This window comes from Aotus nancymaae, unplaced genomic scaffold, assembly GCF_030222135.1.
Source record: "Aotus nancymaae isolate 86718 unplaced genomic scaffold, 86718_ANA_hifiasm-v0.15.2.pri h1tg000004l, whole genome shotgun sequence".
Taxonomy (NCBI): domain Eukaryota; kingdom Metazoa; phylum Chordata; class Mammalia; order Primates; family Aotidae; genus Aotus; species Aotus nancymaae.
The window spans coordinates 13,389,990-13,414,097 of NW_026988415.1; the positions used below are offsets into that span (position 1 = coordinate 13,389,990).

At 42.6% G+C, this 24,108-nt stretch overlaps 1 protein-coding gene and 1 pseudogene across 1 annotated transcript in view; one reads left to right on the forward strand and one right to left on the reverse strand.

The window, feature by feature from the left end:
- The window catches only part of ADGRG4 (adhesion G protein-coupled receptor G4), a 153,343-nt gene that overhangs the window by 104,311 nt on the left and 24,924 nt on the right, over positions 1 to 24,108 (reverse strand). Inside the window, exon 2 of the mRNA XM_012472323.2 lies at positions 6,954 to 7,032. Coding sequence (XP_012327746.2) covers positions 6,954 to 7,023 — 70 coding nt within the window. The 5' untranslated portion in view covers positions 7,024 to 7,032. The remainder of the gene's footprint in view (positions 1 to 6,953; positions 7,033 to 24,108) is intronic.
- Positions 13,739 to 14,986, forward strand: LOC105730838 (serine/threonine-protein kinase 24-like; annotated as a pseudogene).

Consider the following 24,108-nt stretch of genomic DNA (forward strand, 5'->3'; position numbering starts at 1 on the left):
CACCACGCCGTGACTAATTTTTGTATTTTTAGTAGAGATAGGGTTTCACCATACTGACCAGGCTAGTCTCAAACTCCTGACCTCATGATCCGCCCGCCTTGGCCTTTCAAAGTGCTGGGATTACAGGCATGAGCCACCGTGCCCCACCTACATTCTATTTATTGATTCACCTGTTAATGGACATTTGAATTGTTTCTACCTTTCGGCTATTATGAATAGTGCTGCTATGAACATGCATGTCATTCATTTTGTTTGAACACATGTTTTCATTTCTTTGGGGTATAAACGTAAGAGAAGAATCTCTAGGCCATATAGTAACTCTACGTTTTACTTATGAGTAACAGCCAAACTGTTTTTCACAGCAGCTGTACCACTTTATAGTCCTACCAGCAATGTATGAGGGCTCCAATTTCTCCACATCTTAGCCAACACTTGTTGTTTTCCACTTATTATTATTAGTGTCATCCTAAAGGTATGTCTGAGTGGATATAATCGATAGGCGCCTGATACTGGGGAGCTCTATTACCCACATCACCATGGCCATAGTGTGAACATCACAGAGAATCAGAGTCACTATCTGCCACTCACTGCCCACACTTTCCACTGCTCTTGTAACCAGGCTAATCCTTAGATAAACAAGGCCTACCAGATATAGAAGCATCCAACCCTGAGCCTCATTTGTGTCACCAATCACCAGTCACAGAGTTGTTCAACACATCCCTTCCTATAGTACCCAGGCTGCTGACTCCATATGTGGCCTGCCAAGAGTTCTTCTTGTAATAGGAAGCAGAGGAATTATCCTCACATAGGTCATATGATTGTTTCTTCAAATCTTGGATTCAAGGCCCATGTCTCACCCCAAAAAATAGATGTCCTTACTTACAAAGTCAGAAGCTCCCTGAAAAATTTATTTACTCAACAGTGACGGTCACTGAGCATTGACTATGTGTCAGTGTTAGAGTGCAGTAATAGAGTGGACATAACACACAAGGTCCCTGACCTCGTCAGCTTACATTCCAGAGACAGATGCAGTCAATAAACAAGTAAAGGAAAAAACACAAATTACATCTAGTGCTCTGAAGGAAATTGACAGGTTGATGAGTTAGCTAGTGGGAAAAGCAGAGATGAGGGGAAAAGAAATGTCCACATTATTTAGGATAGTTAAGAAAGGCCTATCTGAGAAAGAGTCATTTTAGCTTAGTCCCAAGGGATGCAAAAAGAGCCAGGATACAAAGATGTGGAATAAGAGTGACCCAGACACGGGTAACAGCATGTGCAAAGGCCTTTTGGTGGGACTGTGCTGGGCATGTTTATGGAATAGCAGGAAACCAGTGTGTCTGGAGAAGAGGGAGAAAGAGGAAGCATGGTAGTAAGTGAAGCCCAAGAGGCAGTGGGAGATCAGATCGTGTAGTGCTTTTTAGGTTTCATTAAAGAGTTTGAACTAGATTTTAATTTTGAGAGGAACTTACTGGCAAGTTTTGAGTAAAAGAGTGGTATGATCTGACTTGATAATATTAAAGGATCACTCTGGCTGCTGTGAGGAGAATAGACTGTCGCAGAGCAAGAGTGAAAGCAGGGAGACCATTAGGAGGCTACTGAAGTCATCTAAGAGAAAACAGCGGTGGCTCAGCTCATGGCAGAGGCAGTTGAGATGGTTAAAAAAGAGAGAGAGAGAGAAGAAAAAATAAGAGAAAAGAAAATGGTCAGATTTGGGATGTATTTTTGAGGTGGCACAAACAAGACTCGATGGATTAGATGTGGAGGGTGACAGAAAGGAAAGATGAAAGATGGACCCTACATTTGCATAATGGGGTGTACAGAGGAGCCATTTCCAGAAGATAAAGGACTGCTGGCAGTGAAATTACTAGCCCCTCTTCTTCCCTACCAAGGTCTCTATGTTGTGATGCTAATAGCTCCCGTAAGCCCAATCTTGATAGACCAACTCAAAAGTACCTAGGTAACAAAAATCCAAGCAGAAGATCCTAGAAGCCCATCCACCTCTGGGAGATGAACAACATGGGGAAAACAGTATTTCAGACCTACTTTTCAGCCTGTGCAATTGCCTATAAATATTTTTCTGTTGATGAAGGAAATTTGTACAACTTACTAGCCTGACACAGAGTATGATGGTCAGTCACCCTCCTAAATGACATGTTCAAATTCAAACAGGCTATTATATGAGCCTTTCTCATCTGTTCTATGCTGGACAAATGTGCTATGCCTGTGCTAACTCAAGGAAATATGTACCTGAAAAAATTAAAAAGAAATAATTTATGCTTCAGAGTCTAGAAGGCATAATTTCCCAGCTGAAAGGCTTTGAGTATTGTCAGACAAAATGTCTGTTTTTACACATGAAAAGATGCTTACATTAATAGTCATAGGGAAAAGCACATCAAAACCACAGTGGAGTATCAATTCATTTCCAATAGGATGGCTATGATCAAAAAGACAGACAATAACAAGTGTTGGTGAGGATGTGGAGAAATCAGAACCTTCATACACTGCTAGTGGGGATATAAAATGATGCAGCCTCTTTGGAAAATGGTCTGCCAGCTCTTCAGAATGTTAATCATAAAGTTACATATGACTCTGCAATTCCACTCTTAGGTATATTCATAAAAGAAATGAAAGTGTATGTCCACACAAAAACTTGTACACAAATGTTCATACAGCATTATTCATATAGCCGAAATGTAGAAACAAATCAAATGCCTATCAAATAGTGAATGAAAAAAATATGAGGCATATCCATACCATTGAATATTGTTCAGCAATAAAAATAAATGAACTGCTCATGCATGCTGCACATGGATGAACCTTGGAAACATTGTGTAAAGTGGAAGAAGCCAGTCACAAAAGGCTGCATATGGTATGATTCCATTTATTTGAACTATCCAGAATAGGCAAATTCATAGAGCCAGAAAACAGATCACTGATTGCCAAGGCCTGGAGTACTTGGGGAGGAATGGAGAGTATTGGATTTCTTTTGGGGTTTATGAAAATGTTCTGGAATTAGATAGTAGTGATGGTTGTGCAACTCTGTAAATATACTGAAAACCATTGAATTGTATACTTTAAACGGGTGCATTGTATGATCTGTAAATTATATTTCAATAAAGCTGTTATTTTATTTTATTTTATTTTATTTTTTAGACAGGGTTTCACTCCCGTTGCCCAGGCTGGAGTGCAATGATGAGATCTTGACTCACTGCAACCTCTACCTCCTGGGTTCAAGTGATTCTCATGCCACAGCCTCCTGAGTAGCTGGGATTACAGGTGCATGCCACCATGCCCAGCTCATTTTTGTATTTTTAGTAGAGGCAGGGTTTTGCCATGCTGCCCAGGCTGTCTTAAACTCCTGATCTCAAGTGACCCACCTGCCTCAGCCTCCCAAAGTGCTGGGATTACAGGCATGAGCCACCACACCCAGCCCCATAAAGCAGTTTAAAACAAATGTCTTTTCTCAAAGGGCCAGTCTCTACAACCTTCTAGAACAGTGCTATCTAATAAAACTTTCTGTGATAATGGAAATGTTCTGTATCTTGCAGTGCCGAATATGGTAGCAACCAGCCACCTGTAGCTACTGAGCACTTAAAACATGGCTTGTGTTACTGATAACTGAATTTTTAATTTAATTTAATTTTAATTAATTAAAACTTAGCCACATGTTGCAAGTATTTATCATATTTGACAGCTCAACTCTTGAATTTATACAGAAATTTAGAGTTTCCACTCAAAGTTTATCCTCCACTTCTCCTTTCTCATGGAATTAGTTTCTCAAGAAAAGATAGACCAGGCAGGATTGCACATGCCTATAATCCCAGCACTTTGGGAGGCTGAGGTGGGAGGATCACTTGAGCCTAGGAGTTCAAGACCAGCCCAGGCAACATAGCGAGACCCTGTCTCTATGTAAAATTTAAAAAATTAACATTTTCAAAGAAATAAAAGACAGGGCTTTTCCTGAACCATGGCTACACAAATATCTTTTAGTAGAAGAGCTTCTTTACCTCTATACTCCTACTGTGTCCTGATTGCCCTGACCTAGTTTGTCTCTATAGCACAAGGACTGATTTTCTAACATGGCTCTTTCTAACATGGCTTTTCTGGGGCTCTCCTGTGTCAAAGGGATTCCTAGTCAGGCTGTCTCTGAATATGTGAGAACTTCTCAAGAAAGTTGATTCCAGTCCAGATTGACTAATTGACTATCCAATATAGGAGCAAAAGGTACTGACTGTAGAAGCTAGTTGCCTCAAAAAGCCAGCCTCACACCTCAAGAATGTCACAAAACCCCAGCCTCCCACCTCAAGAATGCTCCAGAACACATGTTACACTCTTTCAGACAGCAAAGCCTGTCGTACTCCATTTGGGGTGTGTGTGTGTGTGTGTGTGTGTGTGTGTGTGTGTGTGTGTGCACATGTTATGAGCAAGACCTTGGACAACTACTCCAGCCCTATGTCTTCAACCCAAACCTACCCATACCCATTACACAGCCAATAGCCAGCATCAGTAAGAGGAAAATCATGTTATGGACTGAATGTTTGTTTCCCACTCCCATAAAATCCTATGCTGAAGCCCCAGCCTCTAATGTGTGAGTATTGGGAGGTGTGGCCTTTGAAAGGTAATTAGGTTTACATGAGGGCAGGAAGGTGGAGCTCTTATGATGGGATTTGTGTCCTTATAGAAGAGGAAGAGAACAGAGCTCTCTCTCTCAGCCTTATGCGGACACAGAGAGAAAGCAGCTGTCTGCAAGCCAGGAAGAGGGCCCTCACCAGGAACTGACTCATCTGGCACCTTGATCTTGAACTCTCAGCCTCTAGAACCATGAGAAATAAATGCCCGTTGTTTAAACCACCCAATCTGTGGTATTTTGTTATGACAGCCTGAGCAGACTAAGACAGAGCACTAGGAAACCAAGTCCCACTTACAGCCTAAGTCCTAGGACCTCTTCTCTCATGTATGCCTTATTTTTTACCTCCTGCTCCATTCTACAACTATTCACCTCTTGACCTCAGTCTTCATCTCTTCTTTCTGGTTCTGCTCTCACCCCATAGACTTTATTACAGATTTGGTTTCTCCTTCTCAACCCTTGATATTCTTCTATGGAGACAGTTTTGCTCCACACTCTGGCTCCTCCCAGTGAGAGCATCTCTGAGTCAACCTCTGCTTAATCTGGCCTTAATCTCTCCCCCATAATGACCCTCAGAGTTGGGAGACTGGTGATTCATCTGGAGCCTGAAGGGAACTGAACCTTAGTTATGCTGTTGTTTCCAATGACAGGGTCCTTTTTTTCCCCAAGAAGGAAGTTATTAATTTCTCGGCAATCAAAGAACAATTATAATTAAATGTTTGATAACCTGAAAATAAAACTTATTTCAACTCATGAATTTGAGACTTAGACAGTCTGGAAAACCTTGTGATTGCTTTAAAGTGACCTCTGCAGGTTGAGGACCTGCACACATCTAACATAATTTTCACTGAACATTACAAAAATTAGCCAGGCGTGGTGGCAGGCACCTGTAATTCCAGTTATTCAGGAGGCTAAGGCAGGAGAATTGCTTGAATCTGGGAGACAGAGGTTGCAGTGAGACAAGATCACGCCACTGCACTCCAGCCTGGGCAACAGAGTGAGACTCTGTCTCAAAATACTACTACTACTACTACTAATGATAATAATAATTTTCACTGACCAGTGATGTTCCTCACAAACCCATGAAAACTTTTCAGTACCACATACTCTTCACTTTTTATTCCATGACTACACTAGATTCCTATATTCTTCTATTCTAGATTGCTCTATTCCATGCCCCATAGCACTTCACAAAAACCCAATAGCGTTTGTGTCATATACCCCACCACCATACAGGTGTTGAGAGTTTTTATCATGTCAAATTGCATGAATTCATTAAATCAACACATATGAACCAAGTGCCTAAACTGTGTGTCAAGGCCTGTGTTGAATGCATTGGATAAAGAAGTGAGGAAAATATAGTTTCTTGCCCTTGAGAAAACAGGCAGAGGGAAGATAAATCAACTTCTTAGCAGGTAGGCCAAGCCAGGTGACAGAGTTGCCGCTGTACCCCGTAGGTCCCATTTCAATCTCTATTATAAGAAACATGGTTTCCCATCAGGTTCTGCATGCAGCAAGAAGCCAGTGTTTGCTGTTAATAGCAATGATGATTTGGTATTTTTGCAGATTAGCTCTCATACCTGAGGACCCTTCAAATTAAACCCCAGGTCAATTTCATCAGTCCTTGTCACTCTCTGGCATTCATTACCTTTTAGGTAAATACTTATGTGCTAAATGAGCAATGTTACCAACAGAATTTACTTAATATGGACAAGATTGCAGTTTACCAATACCTTCTCCTGAAGTCTCTAAATTATCAGCTACTTCAATGAAACATCTTATTTATCTATGCACTGCAAAATAGAGACAAATTCTCTTCATTCCGATCATAGAGTCTAGGGAAGCTCTGGGTGCTTCCAGAGCACATGACCATTGTCATTATGAATCTGTTACCAGCTGTTTGCACACCTCAGTTTCCCCATTATTCTATGATTCTTGCCATGTACATATAATGGAAACAGAAAGATGATATCACAAGGCTTCGGAGAGCTTTAAATAAAGCATTATGGAAGAGAAGAAACAGCCCAAAAACCTTAGGTGTGCATTAGCCACCAATGGCATTTCAGAGTTGCTTTAAGAAATGTCAAAGGCAGCAATCCAAACTACTGCCTGCTTGAGGCCAGTTCTCCATCAGTGGTACAGAATACTGAATGAATTGATTCATTTATTGAAGCTTCAGCTTCTTCTGTAGCCATATTGACCAAAAGGTGGCCATTGACAGGCAACCAAGAAAATCTCCACTGGTAGCATTTTTCAAATGGTTTATTTCTACAGCCTTCTATATACATGAGACATTGAAAGAGACAAAAAGAATACATTTTCTTACCTGAGAGAAAGATAAAACTCGACATGAGAATCAATCCATAAAGCCTCTGATATATGATGTGTTCTTTCATTGTCTAAATCTGTTTAAAAAGTCAAAAATATGCCCAGCTCAGATTCAGAAAAGACAATTTCTCAGTGTATGTGACCACACTTCTCCTTTGCATTCCACCTAACATTTTTTCCTATTGCTTAAAATCATATCAGCCAACCACATGATAGGCATTTACCTGAGTTATCCAGCCTGACTGAAACCTCACTGATGGATTTAGCTGTACACTAGCTCAATAAATTTTATTGAATTGCTACTATGTGTCAGACACTGTGTTGCCCACTGGGACTACAGCGCTGAGAAGACAAGACACAGATATCTGCCATCATAGGACAGTTAGCCCTGTTGAGAGGACAGAAGTCAAATGCATGATTACAAAATATGAGGTCAGGAGCAGTGGCTCATGCCTGCAATCTCAGTACTTTGGGAGGCTAAGGAGAGGGGGATCGCCTGAGGTCAGGGGTTTAAGACCAGCCTGGCCAACGTGGCAAAACCCCATCTCTATTAAAAATACAAAAAAAAAAAATAGCCTGGTGCGGTGGTGGGCACCTGTAATCCCATCTACTGTGGAGGCTGAGGCAGGAGGCTTGGCCCTGGGAGGCAGAGGTTGCAGTGAGTCGAGATTGCACCACAATACTCCAGCCTGGGCAACAAGCACAAAATTCTGTCTCAAAAACAAACGAACAAACAAAAATATGATACATTCAACCCTAATGCACAAACTTCAGTTCAATTACTTGTAGTTGTAATGATCCCAAACTTCTTGAAGGAATGTTATCCAAGAAGACCTTGGTGACAAATCATTTGTATTTTTAAAGCAGATCTGTTTAGAGAAATCTAATCACCATTTCATTATGTTCACCCACCTTCTCTCCTTAATTAATTGTAACTAAAGCTTCTTACGTGGAAAACACACTGAAAACCCCCTCTTCTCCAAACGAAACTGCGAATCCTACTGAAACATGTTACAGAAACTTGGCAGTAGGGTGCTGATGAGCATTTCTGATTTTAAATAAAATATACTTCTGAATGGATTTACTACTGATTTAAAAAATTTCCTTTCCTATAGGATAATGCAACATATTGTATTTCTTTCTATCTCCAAGTGGGATTTGGAGTGAATAGACCCACTTTACATTTAATGTAACAGAAGCCAATTAGGAAGTCAAATGAATCTCGGGCTTGCTATGAACACCACCCATTAATCAGGCTCTTCATATTTACCAAGTATTCTACTGCCAATCTCATTAGAATAATAAGGGAATTTGTATGAGTTGGATGGATTTTCTAAACTATGAGCTTAGAAGTAAGGAGGTGCCTAAATCTTTTATGACTTGCAAAATGAAATGCAGCTTAAATTTATAGTGCTATAAGAGGACTAGGCTGAGAATCAGGAACTGGCTGTGAGGCCATACATATTTCTGTTCCTTAATTTCTCTGGGCCTCAGTTTCCTTATCTGTAAAAATGGAGATAATAATCTGCCTATTTCCCAGAGCTGCTCTCAAAGAGGATCAAATGAGATGATATTTCAAAGGCAATTTTCAAAGCAAAAAGTGCTATAGAAATGGATATGATTGCTATCTATAAAATGGAATTTTCAGCAGTAAATAATCCAATTTATATTTTTCTTCCATTTCTTCTAAACTTTTATAACAACTTCAAGGTATGTTTCAGAAACTTACCTAGTGCCCAAAAAATAAATCATGGGACATTTACACAACAGAATACTATGCAACCATTAAAAGGAATAAGGGCTGGCATGGTGGCTTACACCTGTAATCACAGCACATTCAGAAGCTGAGGCGGGCAGGTCACTTGAGGCTAGGAGTTCGAGAACAGCCTGGGCAACATAGTGAAACCTATCTCTACTAAAAATGCAAAAATTAGCTGGGCATGGTGGCACAGCTACTCGAGAGGCTGAGGTACAAGAATCACTTGAACCTGGGAGGCAAACGTTGCAGTGAGCTGTGTTCATGCCACTGCACTCCAGCCTGGGTGACAGAGTGAGACTCTGTCTCCAAAAAAAAAAAAAAAAGGAATAAGTTAAGGCTATATGTAAGGCATGAAAAGGTGGGTTGAGGAAAGGGGGTGGGGCTTGAGGACTTTTTCATACCATTCTGTACTGTTTGATTCTTTTACAAAGATCATAAGTTAGTAACACAATTTTAAAAATTAAAGGAAAGGAGAAAGGGAGAAAGAGAGGGAGGCAAGAAAGACAGGAAGGAAGGGGAGGAAAGAGGAAGGAAGAATGGGAATTAAATGTTTTCTTTTTACTTCCTATGATTCTGAACTGTTTGCTTTTACAATAAGCATATATTACTTTCACAATTTTGAAAAAACATAAAAGGAAGGAAGGAGGAAAAGTAAAGAAAGAGGAAAAGAGAAAAAAAGGGTGAGGATTAAAGACTTGAGTTTTATACCCCACAAAATTACATGCAATTTGGTTGTTTTATGAAGAGTATTTGTCACTTTTGTGATTCAGAAAAAAATTAAAGGAAGTAAGGGGAGAGAGAGAGAGAAAGAGGGAAAGAAGGAAGGAAAGGAAAGAGGGAGGGAAGGAGAGAGGGAGGAAGTGAGACACTTACCTGAAAACTGGACTCTTAACTTCCCACCCTCAAATGACCAGATCGGGTCTCTAAATTCCTATGTTTGATGTGAAATGAAAGGAGCACAAAATAGGAGACTCATTTTCTGCTGGCCATGCCTCAGTCACCTCCTTTTCTGCATCAAACCAGCCTCTCTGCTCTTAGCTTTATGGGGCTTATTGATCCCAGTAGATCCTCTTTTTGCAGCTTGTAGCACGTCATGGGGCTGCTCTCCTGAGCATAAAATCAGCATGGGCAAAGTTCTCAGATTATTACAACCCTGCAATAACCCATTAATTTGAGGGCTCTCTCCCAGTTTTCACTAAGGATTATCTTCAGCTCCTAGTTGATTATTGCTTTAATTAAATTGGATATATTAAATGGATACTTGCTTACTTGACTAAGGCTCATTTCACTTCGTTGAGAAAGTGGGGAGGAGGAGGGGTGGTGTTCAGAGCTATGAGCAGAAAGCAAAGGCCAAAGAGGCATGAACATGTTCACATCTCACTCCATTAGTAAGGTGAAGCCAGCTATTTACCTTCACTGGATATTTCTTTTTCAAGTCGCCTAAAAAGTAAATAGATTTACTGAAGTGGCTTTGTGTTCATCTCAAGAAGGGGATGTTGTTTTTGTCCCAGAAGGTGTCATTATCGCCCCTTAGGGGTGACGAAAGTGTCACCAAATCCCATGGAGGATTCAGCGATGATCCCTGTCAGCCTCTGCACTTCACAGGTGAAGCCCCTGAGATCCCAAAGGTAGAATGACTCGTCCAAAGTCATAGAGCTTGTGAAAGGTAAAGCAGGAGCTAGAACCAAGGTGTCCTGACTACCAGACCAGTGCATTTTCCTCTCATCTCATACCTTCAATAGAAAATTCAGTCTCATAGGAGGCTGAATCAACCCAGCTTAAGGCCAGGATTCTCCACAGGGGAACAGAGAAGGAGGAGGTGTATTGGAATCATCCATGATTCACCACAAAACCCACTAACTGTGATCAGGGTAGTGAATAAGAACCTAGACTTTGCAGAAAGACAGGCTTGAGTTTGAGTCCCACCTGTGTGACTTGTGGTCAGTCCCTTAACATCTCTGGAGCCCTTAGTGTCCTCATTTGTAAAACACTGATCATGGAACTCACCTCATAATACTGTGAAATTAAACAACACAACCTATGTAAAGTGTTTGGCCCAGAGCCCAGCACCAGGTTCCAGCACCACTGCTCCTGTCTAGGACTCCACTGCTTCTCCTTTCCAGTAGGCACAAGGCTTAGGTTTTGTGACCTGTCCCCCATGTGGGGCCACACAGCCTACAAGATGATGTGGAGCCATTACCAAGAAACATCTTGACACTTCCCTGGCATGTGTTTATATTTCATACCACGCCTGCTCATTGATCCGTCTCCCTCACAACACTAAGCTCTGGTAGGGCAGGAACTCCATGTTCTTCAGTGGTTCACATGCTGCCTGGCACATAGAAGGTGTTCAATCAATACTTCATAAACTATGCCTTTCTCCCCTATTAGAGTGTAAGCTTCCTGAGGACAGAGAAACATATCTCTGTTCTTTCTGTGCCCTTCCCCAGGAGTTAGCAGTGTCTGATACATAGTAGGTGCTTAATTAATGTTTGCTGAAATGAAGAAAAGAATTTAGAGGAGAATTATTCATATATACTTGGATATGTCATCAAATTTCTCTGGAAAAGAACCCTGGTAAGAAGAGTTGCTTCTAGAGAGGGAAACTGCGGGGGTTGGGGTGGAAGGGAACCTCAGTGTTCACTGAACATGCTTTTGTACTGTAAGGATTGTAATCTTCTGCATATGTTTTTTTTTTCAAAGAAAAACATTGTATATTTTGTTAAAAATCCAACACAGCATAAATGAAAGAATTAACTAGAAAATTAAATTTGTACAAAAAAAGAGAAAAGGTTTGAACTCTTGTCAGGAAAACATTTGCCACCTGGGAGGGCTTCAGTGGGTATCTTCCATTCCCTGGAAGGTTGTAAGGAGAATGTTGACCATCTGCTCTCTGTATCTACAGAGAAGTAGCAAATTGACTGAAATTGCAGTGGGAGATGTGAGTCAGACATAAATAAGTCATTATTGACAATAGGAATTGATAAGCAGCAGAAAAGGCTATCACAGGATATTATGAGCCATCCATGCCTGAAAACTGAAAGACCTAGATAGCCATATGGCTCTGCTAATTTACATGTCCTTTCACAGAGAGGGCTGAGCTGAGCAACTTGCTGCAACTCTGTCCCTGTGCCTAACACTAGAAAAGACCCTTAATCTGTTGAAGGTCCAAGCTGTCTTCATTCCCTCCCCCTTTCCTAGTGTGAGCATCCCACCAGGCCAATTGGTGGGGTGGTGATTTCCATACAACGTGAAATAGAAAGCCAACTGTTGAATTTGGGGCTCAACCATAGAAACAGCAAAAGGGTCCAATGCTGGAGGAAAAGTCATCTATGCTGACAACTCCTTAAGAGATTTTGAAGGATAATTTTAATTATATTTGATTTCCAACTTAAAAACTACTACCCAACTCACTACCTTGCTCATCGTCATTCCCATGCATACCTTCATACTTTCACTACATATGTGGGCATTCCTTAACAGTGTGTGGTATTATTTTGCATAGTGATATTACATGTTTTTAACATCACATAGATTTGCCTGCCTGCCTGCCTGCCTTTCCTCCTTCCTTCTTTTCTTCCTTCCTTCCTTCTTTCCTTCCTTCCTTCCTTCCTCTTTCTTTCTTTTTCTTTCTATTCCAGCATTGGTCTGCCTGTCACCCATGCTGGAATAAGTGGCACAATCAGGATTCACTGCAGCTTCCCACCTCAGCCTCCGGAGTAGCTGGGACTACAGGCATACACCACCTGGCTAATTTTTGTAATTTTTGTAGAGATAGACTCTTGCTATATTGTTCATATGGTCTCAAATTCCTGGCCTCAAGCATTCCTCTCACCTTGGCCTCCCAAAGTGCCAGAATAACAGGTGTGTTACATAGGTATACACGTGCTATTCTTCTGCAACTTATGTTTCAAGCATAACAGTATTCATTTAGTCCACAATCATTTGAGTGCCCCCTGTGTACAGGCAGCATTCTGAGATGCTAGGGATTCAGCAGTAAACAAAACAGGTAACTCTGTCTGCCCTCAAAAAGTTTCTGTTTTAAAGTTGGAACAGGTCAAATTAATGGGTAGGAGCCCAGTAAGCAAAGATTCTGCATTTAGTGTTGCAGCTGGGGGAGTTAGAAGAGGAAATAGGAACACTCTTACACAGTTGGTGGGAGTGTAAATTAGTTTGACCATTGTGGAAGACAGTGTGGCGATTTCTCAAGGATCTAGAAATAGAAATTCCATTTGACCCAGCAATCCCATTACTGGGTATATACCCAAAGAACTATAAATCATTCTACTATAAAGACACATGCACACGTATGTTCATTGCAGCCCTGTGTACAATAGCAAAGACCTGGAACCAACCCAAATGCCCATCAATGATAGACTGGACAAAGAAAATGTGGCACACATACACAATGGAATACTATGCAGCCATAAAAAACGATGAGTTAGTGTCCTTTGTAGGGACTTGGATGAATCTGGAAACCATCATTCTCAGCAAACTGACACAAGAACAGAAAATCAAACACCACATGTTCTCACTCCTAGGTGGGTGTTGAACAACGAGAACACATGGACTCAGGGAGAGGAACATCACACACGGGGGCAGTCAGGGGTGTAGGGGAGAGACAGCAGGGGGTGGGGAGGAAGGGGAGGGTGGGGAGGGATAACACGGGGAGAAATGCCAGATATAATATGCACCTAAAGTAAAATAAATAATTTTTAATGTAAAAAATAAATAAAAAAGAAAAATGAAAAGGCTCTAGGCGGACCCAGTCCACCTAGCTCCAGCCGAGCTGCAGTGGCTGCGGCAGTGGCAGTTCGCGCAAGCCCCCGAGGCCCCTACTCCACGCAGTGCATGGAGATGTGGCCAGCGCCAGCTGCTGAGCCGGGACCGGCTGGGGATGGGATGGCCTCGGGCTCTGGCTGGCCCTGCTGCCCGAGGGCTGCACACAGCCAGGCTGTGGCGTTCCAGGAAGTGGCCTTTCTGAGCACCAAGGCTCACTCCCCGGTGCAGTCCCGCCTCCTGGAATGCAGAACCTAAAGGCAGATCCAGAAGAGCTTTTTACAAAAGTAGAGAAAATTGGGAAGGGCTCTTTTGGTGAGGTGTTCAAAGGCATTGACTATTGGACTCAGAAAGTGGTTGCCATAAAAATCATTGATCTGGAAGAAGCTGAAGATGAGATAGAGGACATTCAACAAGAAATCACAGTGCTAACTCAGTGTGATAGTCCATATGTAACCAAATATTATGGATCCTACCTAAAGGATGCAAAATTATAAATAATAATGGAATATCTTGGTGGAGGTTTGGCACTAAATCTATTAGAACCTGGCCCATTAGATGAAACCCAGATCAGTACTATATTAAGAGAAATACTGAAAGGACTTGATTATCTCCATTCGGAGAAGAAAATCCACAGATTAAAGTGGCCAACGTCCTGCTGTCTGAGCACGGCGAGGTGAAGCTGGCGGACTTTGGCGTGGCCAGCCAGCTGATGGACACCCAGATCAAAAGGAACACCTCTGTGGGCACCCCATTCTGGATGGCACCCAAGGTCATCAAACAGTCGGCCTATGACTCGAAGGCAGACATCTGGTCCCTGGGCATACAGCTAATGAACTTGCAAAAGGGGAACCACCTCATTCCAAGCTGCACCCCATGAAAGTTTTATTCCTCATTCCAAAGAACAACCCACCAGCGTTGGGAGGAAACTACACAAACCCCGCAAGGAGTTTGTGAAGGCCTATTTGAATAAGGAAACGAGCTTTAAACCCACTGCTAAGGAGTTATTGAAGCACAAGTTTATACTACGAAATGCAAAGAAAACTTCCTACTTGACCGAGCTCATCGACAGGTACAAGAGATGGAAGGCCAAGCAGAGCCACGAAAATTCGAGCTCCGAGGATTCCGACGCGGAAACAGATGGCCAGTCCTTAGGCAGCAGCGATTCTGGGAACTGGATCTTCACAATCCGAGAAAAAGATACCGAGAATCTCAAGAATGGAGCTCTTCAGCCATCGGACTTAGACAGAAATAAGATGAAAGACATCCCAAAGAGGCCTTTCAGTGTTTATCTACAATTATTTCTCCTCTGTTTGCAGAGTTGAAGGAAAAGAGCCAGCGTGCAGAGGGAACTTGGGATCCATTGAAAAGCTGCAAGGGGCCATCTACCGGCGGAGGAAGCATGCCTGGGCATCACAGACACCATAGTGACCCAGCTAGTGCAGCGGCTCCAGAAATATTCGCTAAGTGGTGGAGGAACTTCATCCCACTGAAATTCCTTTGGCATTTGGAGTTTTGTTTTTCCTTTTTTTCTTCTTCATCCTCGTCCTTTTTTAAAGTCAACGAGAGCCTTCACTGACTCCACTGAAGAGATATGCCACTGGAGACCACCCCAAAGTGGGCGCCTGTCCAGGGACACATACAGTCCTCGCTGTGCCGCAGCCAGATGAAATCTCTCAGATGAATGGGGAGGTTCAGCTCTTTCCAGTGATGATTTTATTATATTACTTTTGTTTTTAATTTTAACCATAGTGCACATATTCAAGGAAAGTGTCTTTAAAAACAAAAACAAACCCTGAAATGTATATTTGGGATGATGATAAGGCAACTAAAAACATGAAAACTCAGGTATCCTGCTTTAAGTTGATAATTCCCTCTGGGAGCAGGAGAATCACTCTGATGGATGGATGGGTGTACAGATGTGTATATAGCGTCATTTTCAAGGAAACCCTTTAGGGGTGCATAAGGAATCACTGTGTACAAACTGGCCAAGTGCTTCTGTAGATAATGTCAGTGGAGTAAGCATTCGACAGGCCAAAAAGAAAAAATAAAAGAAAAGGCTCTAACAGTTTTGGGGTTTTCATTTTGTGTTTCTATTTAGTTTTGGTTCATAAAATTAAAATTAATTAATTCTTATAAGTTATGTTCTAATGGAAGTAGACAGTAAACAAAAGAAAAACAGGTAAAGCATATAACATGTTAGTGTAAGGCCGGTTGCCTCGCTGGGGGCTCGGACACACCCCCTCCCTAGCGGGGAGCTCGGACACACCCCCTTCCCTCACCGGGGGCTCGGACACATCCCCTTCCCTCACCCCCTTCCCTCACCCCCTTCCCTCTCCAGGAGCTCGGACACACCTCCCCACAACCGCGGAGCCTGGGAAAAAAGCCCCGCCAGGACCTACCTGATACTATTTTGTCCCATCTGGGCCCCACTCCCTGCCTGCCATTTTGTCTTCCTGCCTACTATTTTGTCCCATCTGGGCCCCACTCCCTGCCTACTATTTTGTCCTATCTGGGCCCCACTCCCTGCCATTTTGTTCTATCCGGGTCCCACTCCCCTCCATTTTGTCCCACTCACATTGGGCACAACCAATCAGACGCCTCCACTCCCTATAAAACCCCCTGCCTGAGAGGAGTCCGTGCGACTTCTCCAGCCCCTCCTGTCCGGACCGCAGAACATCCCCCAGGAGCCTGAATAAATTCCTTCGCATTGGATTATCTTCGTGCTGGCCTCAGTTTCTTCATTTTAAATGCGGCAAGAACCCAAGAACAAACCTTACAATTAGAAGGTGAAAAAAATCATAGAGGGAAGCGAAGTGGAAAAGGGATATAAGGATTTTTGGAAGGAGGGTGGGGAATGCAATTTTATTTTTATTTTTGCTCCACGGCCCAGGCTGGAGTGCAGTGGAGTGATCTTGGCTCACTGAAACCTCCGCCTCCTGGGTTCAAGTGATTTTCCTGCCTCAGTCTCCTGAGTAGCTGGGATTACAGGCATGCACCACTATACCTGGCTAATTTTTGTATTTTTAGTAGAGATGGGGTTTCACCACGTTGGCCAGGCTGGTCTCAAACTCCTGACGTCAGGTGATCTCCTGCCTTAGCCTCCCAAGGTGCTGAGATTACAGACATGAGCCACTGCACCCAGCTGGGAATGCAATTTTAAGTAGGGGATCTGTGATGTCCTCACTGAAAAGTGACATTTGAACAGAGACCTGAAGGAAGTGAGGGAATAAGCCATGGGGATACTCGAAGAAAGCGTTCTGGGCAGAAGGATATACCCTGAGCACTGCAGGCTGCTTGGAGCCTTTCTAGGGGCAGTATTGAGGTCAATGTGCCAGAAGCAGAGCAAGCTAAGGGGAAAACGGTGAGCGAAGAGGTGAGAGAGGTGATAAAAAGCCAAATCACACAGGGGCTTGCAGGCTGTTTTAAGACCTTTGGTTTTACTCTGGAGAATGGGGAGCCACTGCAGGGTTTTAAGAAACGTATTTTGAAATAGCATTAAACTTACAGAAGTGGTGTAAGAATAGTACAAAGAACTCTCATCTATCCTTGGTCCAGATTCTCCAAATTGTTAACATTTTGCCACATTTGCCTTATCTTTCCTTACATATATTTTTGAAGCATTTGAGTGTAAATTGGAGACATCCTGTCCCTCATTCCATATACTTTAGCAGGCATTTTCCTGAGAACAAGAGTAGTTTCTTACATAACTATCAAAATAAGGAAATTTACATTAACGCAATGCTACTTCATATACAGTCCACATTCATATTTAGGCAACTGTCTCACTAATGTACTTTATTGCATGATCGCCTCTGATCCAGTATCTAATGTAGATCCTGTTTTTAGTTGTCACAGTTTTCTAGTCTCCTTTAATCTGAAAATGTTCCTCAGACTTTCTTTGACTTGAATAACACTGACATTTTTGAAGCACACGGGCTGGCTATTATATAGAATATCCCTCAATTTGGGTTTGCCTAAGCTTTCCTCATCATTCAGGTTATACTTTTTAGGCAGCACAGAGGTGATGGTGCATCCTTCTCAGTGCATCACATCAGCACATGCATGATGTCACTTTGCCCCATTGCTGAGGATATTAACTTTGATTACTTGGTTAAGGTAATGTTCACCACATTTCTCTGCTGCAGAGTTATCATTTTCCCATTTGCAACTTACAAGTGATTTATAAGTGATTTGTGCAGAAATGCTTTGAGTCTCTGTAAGTATCCTGTTCCTCCTCAAAACTTTAACCTGCTGGGCACAATGCCTCACACCTATAATCCCAGCGCTTTGGGAGGCTAAGATGGGTGGATCGCTTGAGCTTAGGAGTTTGAAACCAGCCTAAGCAACATTGCAAAACTCCATCTCTAGAAAATATTAGCCAGGTGTGGTGGCACACGCCTGTGGCCCAGCTACTTGGCAGGTGAGATGGGAGGATTGCTTGAGCTGGGAGGTCAAGGCTGCAGTGAGCCAAGACTGTGCCACTGCACTTCTGCCTAGGTGACAGTGAGACTCTGTAAAAAAAAAAAAATAAAAAAAATAAAAAAAAAACCTTTACGAATGGTTTTAGTATTCATTGTTAATTTTTGCCTGATGGTTGCCTGCCAAATCTTGGTTTTCTATTTCCCTCATTTTTCTACATGTATGAGTAAGCTTTCTACTGAAAGGGAGAGTTTTTCCTTCTCTCATATGTAGTCATTCATTTTTACCAGTATGGACTTATGTATTTCTCTTTTAATTAGTGAGTTACAATCTATTACTATTATTATGTTGATGTTGAATTTGTCCCAGGTTTGTCCAATGGGAGCCCTTTCAACCTGGCTTCTGTGTCCTTTTGACATATATAGACCTATGATTTTCTGAGCACTTTCTTACACTCTTTCACAAGATGTTCCATGCAGAATCTTGCATTTTTCCTTGCTTCATACCTAGAATCCACCATTTCTCTAAGGACTCTGGTTCCTTTTAGAAGAAAATCGTGTCTAGAAACCAAGATCTGAGTAAAGCCAGAGTTTTGGGCAGAAGAATAACATGATCTGACATGTTTTAAAAAGATCACTTAGGCTGCTATGCTAAAAATTGACTGTAAGGGGACAAAGGAAAAAGCAGGAAGATGTATCTGTATTAACAGAGTAGATTTCTTTCTCTGTAATGCAAATCTGACCATGTGCCTTTTCTGTCAAAATTATTTGACAGATGATACCACTTACAAAGTTAAAACTCTGTGGCATTGCAAGAAAAGGTCTTCTATGATCTGGTCCCTTTTGGACTTCTCCACCTTCTTTTTTTTTTCCCCCCGAGATGGAGTCTCGCTCTGTCACCCAGGCTGGAATGCAGTGGTGCCATCTCAGCTCACTGCAACCTCCGCCTCTCAGGTTCAAGAGATTCTCCTGCCTCAGCCTCCGAGTAGCTGGGATTACAGGCGCCCACCACAAAGTAGAGACGGGGTTTTACCATGTTGACCAGGCTGGTCTCGAACTCCTGACTTCAGGTGATCCACCCACCTTGGCCTCCCAAATGCTGGGATTACAGGTGTGAGCCACCACGCCCAGCCGGGACTGCTCCAGCTTCTTCCCCCACTGCTCCTCTTCCTCACAACCTATATTTTGCCCGTAGTGAACAATTTTAGAATTCCCAAAATGTACCATTCTGTTTTATTCTTCTATGCTTTTGCAAATGGTGCTCCTTTTGCCTGCCCCCGACCCCTTGACCATCTCATCCTTCATGACTCAACACAACCCTTTTCTTCCTTTGTAAAGCCTTCCCTGAGCAATTCCCTCTATTTGCATCCCACTCCAGGTAGAAATTATTATTCAGGCCATTGTGTTATCACACATTCCATCATGGAAACATACTGCCTCTCCTTCAGTTACCTTTCTGGAATCCTAGGACAGAAAAACTTGGCCTCCCAAAGTGATGGTTCTTTTTTTCCTGATACATCAAGGATGATTGGTTCTGTTGGCATGAGGCCCAAGGAAGTTCTGATTCACTACAGCCTGGCCCCATAACACAGGTGAAGCCCCAAGGCTGGAGTACTGGAGTCCTTGACCCAAAACAGGATTAGCAGGGCTTCCTGGAGGACAGAGGCCTGCTCAGATAACCCTGGAGATATGGGTAGGCTAGACTTCAAAGGCACCTGGGACAGAGGGAAGAGAGAGGCAGGCTTGGTTAACTAGAAGACATAACTCAGTTGAGTTTTGAGACTTCTATAAGAACATTCGCCTTCCCTGGCTGGGCACAGTGGCTCACATCTGTAATCCCATCACTTTTGGAGGCCAAGGCAGGCAGATCACCTGAGGTCAGGAGTTTGAGACCAGCCTGGCCAACACAGTGAAACTCTGTCTCTAAGAAAAACAGAAAAAGAAATTAGCTGGGCATGGCGGCAGGCACCTGTAATCCCAGCTACTCGGAGGCTGAGGCAGGAGAATCACTTGAACCCAGAAAGTGGAGGTTGCAGTAAGCCAAGATGGCGCCACTGCACTCCAGCCTGAGCAACAGAGTGAGTCTCTTCTTGTAAAAGGCAGACAAAGTCAGGCTGCAGGATGTTACTCCATGATACCCAGGTTTTCCCCATTGCTGATCAGGAAATGGTTTTGAGAATGTCGTCTGTACTTGGACTGAAGTTAGCCCTTCCTGCTTGCTGCAGGATGGGTTGCTGCATTCTCTGATATGAAAATGGCTGTATGGTACAAGTTCAATATAAAAGGACTCTGGGAACAGCATCAGCAATCTTAATTGTAATTAAGAAAAGCAGTTATCAGAAATAGATACCTTGGTCGGGTGTGAGGATTCATACCTGTAATCCCAGCACTTTGGGAGACTGGGGCAGGCAAATCACTTGACGTCAGGAGTTTGAGATAAGTCTGGCCAACATAGCGAGATCCTGTCTCCACTAAAAATACAAAAAAAAAAAATATAGCCAGGCATGGTGGCAGACTCCTGTAATCTCAGTTATTGGAGAGACTGAGGTAGGAAAATTGCTTGAGCCCGAGAAGTGGAGGTTGCAGCGAGCCGAGATGGCACCATTGCACTCCAGTCTGGGCAACAGAGCCGGACTCCATCTCAAAAAAAAAAAGTCTCAAAGTTATGGGCCTAGATTATGAAACCTAAATAATGAAAATATATCCCAGAATCCAACCAGGTCTATTTGAGACTACCAGGCGGCTTTTTCTTTTAGCATACTCACAAACCATTCTGCATTCCCTGTAGTACTTACATAGATGCAACAAGTAATATTTGCTACAAAACAAACTCCCTCTTGGCTGGAAAAGAAAATTAAGGGCTATGTGATTGCCCATGACAACTCTAGCTAATGAATTCTGACTAGTTTCTTAGGCTTTCGGAGCAGGAGTGTGTCATTTGTGACTTTCACTAGTGTCAGAAACAAATTTCAGACCACCTTTCTGGTTGTATTATACCCACTATGGGATTTACAGCTTGCAGTGTAAGCATAAAGAGGGAATCCAGGCCAGGCGTGGTGGCTCACGCCTGTAATCCCACCACTTTAGGAGGCTAAGGCAGGCAGATCACTTGAGGTCAGGAGTTCGAGACCAGCCTTGCCAACATGGTGAAACCCTGTCTCTACTAAAAATACAAAAAATAGCCAGGTGTGGTAGCACATGCCTGTAGTCCCAGCTACTCGGGAGGCTGAAGTGGGAGGATTGCTTGAACCCAGGAGGTGGAGGTTGCAGTGAGCTGAGATCTTGCCACTGCACTCCAGTCTAGGCAACAAATGAGACTCTGTCTTAAAAAAAAAAAAAAAAAAAAAAGGCTGGGTTTGGTGTCTCACACTTGTAATCCCAGAACTTTGGGAGGCCAAGGTGGGCAGATCACCTGAGGTTGGGAGTTCGAGACCAGCCCAACCAACATGATGAATCCCTGTCTCTACGAAAAATACATTAGCCGGGCATGATGGCAGGCACCGGTAATCCCAACTACTCGGGAGGCTGAGGCAGGAGAATCACTTGAACCAAGGAAGCAGAGGTTGCAGTGTGCCAAGATCATGCCACTGCACTCCAGCCTGGGTAATAGAGTGAGACTCAGTCTCAAAAGAAAAAAGAGAAAGCAAAGGAAAAGAAAAGAGGAATCCATTATCCCTCTTGGAAATTCTCTTGAAACTGTTTGGAGGCTTCTGGGTGTTCTCTGTGAGACACTGTCACATAAAGGATGGTAGTTTTACATCTCTAACAATCACCCTAAATATACAGGTTAAGGTGGTATGTGGCAGGAGATATAAGGTCTTCTTATATTAAAAAGGTATCTAAGAAGATATATAAGCAGTAAGACCTGAGTGGAGCACAGATTATATTTGGAGTATAACTATCATTTGCTGCAATAGGAGTGAGCCAATTTGTGGCTTCTGAGATAGACAAATCCCTTTAGCATAATTTTAGTACAATTAAACAGCTCCTGCAAAGAAGGTTGAAGAGAGCAAACTGATCACTGCACTCAGATATTCCCAATGTTAGCGTCCACTCCTGATTGACTACACCTTGCTGATAGGATTATAATGACTTCAGCAAAAGCATTTTGTTGATGTGAGGTCAGGTCCAATTTTTACAAAACTAATGATTGGGATTAGTGCTGTGAGGGAAACAAGTACTAGAAGAGACCTGTAAAAGGGAATCTACCTCATGAAGTGTTTAAAGGAACAGCTATTACGTTTTTGTTAGCAGGGTTAGGCTGGGGTGGGGGTGACATAGGTAGCAATCAGTTAACTTCAGAGTCATGGTTATGGGAAAAAATTAAGTGGTAGGAGACCATGAGGAGACAAAAATGATAGAATACAGCCTGGGCAACAAAGCGAGACCCCATTTCTACAAATAATTTTTTTAAATTAGCTGAGTGTGATGGCACACACCTGTGGTCCCATCTACTTGGGAGGCTGAGGCAGGAGGATTGCTTGAGCCCAGGATGTCGAGGTTGCAATAAGCCATGATTGCACAACTGCAGTCCAGCCTGGGTGACAGAGCAAGATCCCATCTCAAAATAATAACAACAGTAATAATAATAGGATGGATATGGGATCATTGCATTACTGTCCTAGAGGACGTCTAAGTAGAATAATTAGCAAAATTAGTAAAAGAGTAAAGGAACTGAAAAGGGGGTTGAAGAATCAAAAAATTCATCTTGTTCTGTCACATTGGGTGGGAGCTATCCATCTCTGAAGTTAGCAATTTCTGAAGGATTTCTAAGAATCCAAAGTTTAAGGTCTCCAGATGGAATGGATGTCCAGTAATCAGGATGAGACTATGCATATCCTTTGAATTGGAAAATATGAATTCAAGCACTAGCACCTCGGAGTTTTACTGCTGTGTCAACTGTTAACAGTACCTGATAAGGTCCTCACCATCAAGGCTCAAGAGCAGCTTTTCTCCGAAGTCTAAACCTCCAGGTTGCAGATCATGCAGAGGCTTGGTAATAGAGTTGGAGTTATGGTATGGGTCACTTATGTTAATTGATCATGTCTACTTACAGTCAAACAGACTCTAAGACTGAGGGTGAAATTACCAAATACATAGGGTGGCCTGTTATTAATTCATTAGATAACTTGTGTTGCAGATGGGAGTGATCTTGTAGACATTAAAGCTAATCTAATACTTTAGGCCAAGCTTATCCAGCCCTGGTCTGTGGGTTGCATGTGACCCAGGACAGCTTTGAATGCAGCTGATATAGTTTGGCTGTGTCCCCACCCAGATCTCATCCTGAATTCCCACATGTTGCGAGAGGTACCCAGTGGGAGGTAATTGAATCATGGGGGCAGGTTTTGCCCATGCTGTTTTTGCGATAGTGAATAAGTCTCATGAGATCCGATGGTTTTATAAGGGGGAGTTTCCCTGCACATGTGCTCTCTCTCCATGCTAGTGCTTGAATTCATGTCTCACTCTGTCTCCAGGCAAACTCGACTCACTGCAACCTCCATCTCCAGGTTCAAGCAATTCTCCTGCCTCAGCCTCCGGAGTAGCTGGGACTACAGGTGTGTGCCACCACGCCTGGCTAATGAATTCCATTTTTAATAGATTTGATGCTACCAGTTGGCCATCTTAAGAGTGCCAAATATTACCTCTGTGCAATGAGCCCTCAAAGTTTTTTCCAAAATCTTTGTTTTCAAAAAGAAGCCAAACTCTGACAGTTAACAACAATCTCATTGAATTCCTCTGAAGTGTCTCTTTTCTGAGTGGTTATAGGGCAGATTTTCTTGGTGAAAACTGCTTATTTAGCCTAGTAGTCAGCTAAGGTTTTATCACAAGCTTCTGGGTCTTTGTGCTTTGAATCATGCTTCACTTTTACTATAGCCATTAAGTTAACAGCATCTGAAAACATCCAAGAGTTCTTCAATCTGTCAATTTTTATAGGTGCTTCTGTCAAGGTCAGAAACCTATTGGTTTCAAGGCATTTTGAAGTCAGACTAACCTAAAGCCACGTACTTACTATCGGTATAAGTATTTATTCCTTTACTTTTTGCCAGTTGGTAAGTCTATGTAATCAATTAAACCATCTAAACTGATTTAATTTGCGTGAGAAGTTTATCTTTTAAGAGTAATTGTTTTTTTCTTTTGAGACAGTCTCGCTCTGTCACCTAAGCTGGAGTGCAGTGGCATGATCCCGGCTCACT